Raw genomic sequence first — 631 nt, forward strand, 5'->3', positions numbered from 1 at the left:
TTTTCTGCTGTCGCTTTTGGCGCTCGGCCATCCAGAAACAAACCACTTCGATGACTCCTAATAGTTATCGCCAGATGTACTAATACACAACAAATCACGGTCCGGGAGAGGGGGAGAGCAAATGAGTTCCTATTTTGTGAATCCCACTTTCCCGGGGAGCCTGCCCGGGGGCCAGGACTCCTTCCTCGGGCAGATCCCCCTGTACCCGGCGGGCTATGATGCTCTCAGGCATTTTCCGGCTTCGTACGGGGCAAGCAGCCTGCAGGACAAGACTTACACCTCACCTTGTTTCTACCAACAGTCCAACACCGTCATTGCTTGCAGTCGGGCTTCCTATGAGTACGGAGCCTCTTGTTTTTATTCGGACAAGGACATTAGTAGCGCCTCTCCTTCCGGCAGTGGCAAACAGAGGGGGCCCGGGGACTACCTGCACTTTTCTCCCGATCAACAGTACAAAACCAGCGGCGGCCAAGCCAAAATTATAAATGACGAAGGCACCGACCGGAAGTACACGAGCCCTGTTTACCCCTGGATGCAGCGGATGAACTCCTGCGCTGGTAAGGCATCTCGGTGCAGTCAAGGGCGGAGAGGGGAGGAAAAGGAAAAGTTTCTTTTTTTTTTTTTCTTTCTT

At 53.1% G+C, this 631-nt stretch overlaps 1 protein-coding gene across 3 annotated transcripts in view; it reads left to right on the forward strand.

Moving 5' to 3' along the window:
- Positions 1–17: 17 nt before the first annotated feature.
- Positions 18–631, forward strand: part of HOXA6 (homeobox A6) — a 3,062-nt gene continuing 2,448 nt past the window's right edge. For all 3 annotated transcript variants that reach the window (XM_005421739.2, XM_031057641.1, XM_031057640.1), the window contains exon 1: positions 18–557. In XM_005421739.2, coding sequence (XP_005421796.1) covers positions 122–557 — 436 coding nt within the window. In that variant the 5' untranslated portion in view covers positions 18–121. The remainder of the gene's footprint in view (positions 558–631) is intronic.

Source organism: Geospiza fortis, unplaced genomic scaffold (assembly GCF_000277835.1).
Source record: "Geospiza fortis unplaced genomic scaffold, GeoFor_1.0 scaffold95, whole genome shotgun sequence".
NCBI classification, from domain to species: domain Eukaryota; kingdom Metazoa; phylum Chordata; class Aves; order Passeriformes; family Thraupidae; genus Geospiza; species Geospiza fortis.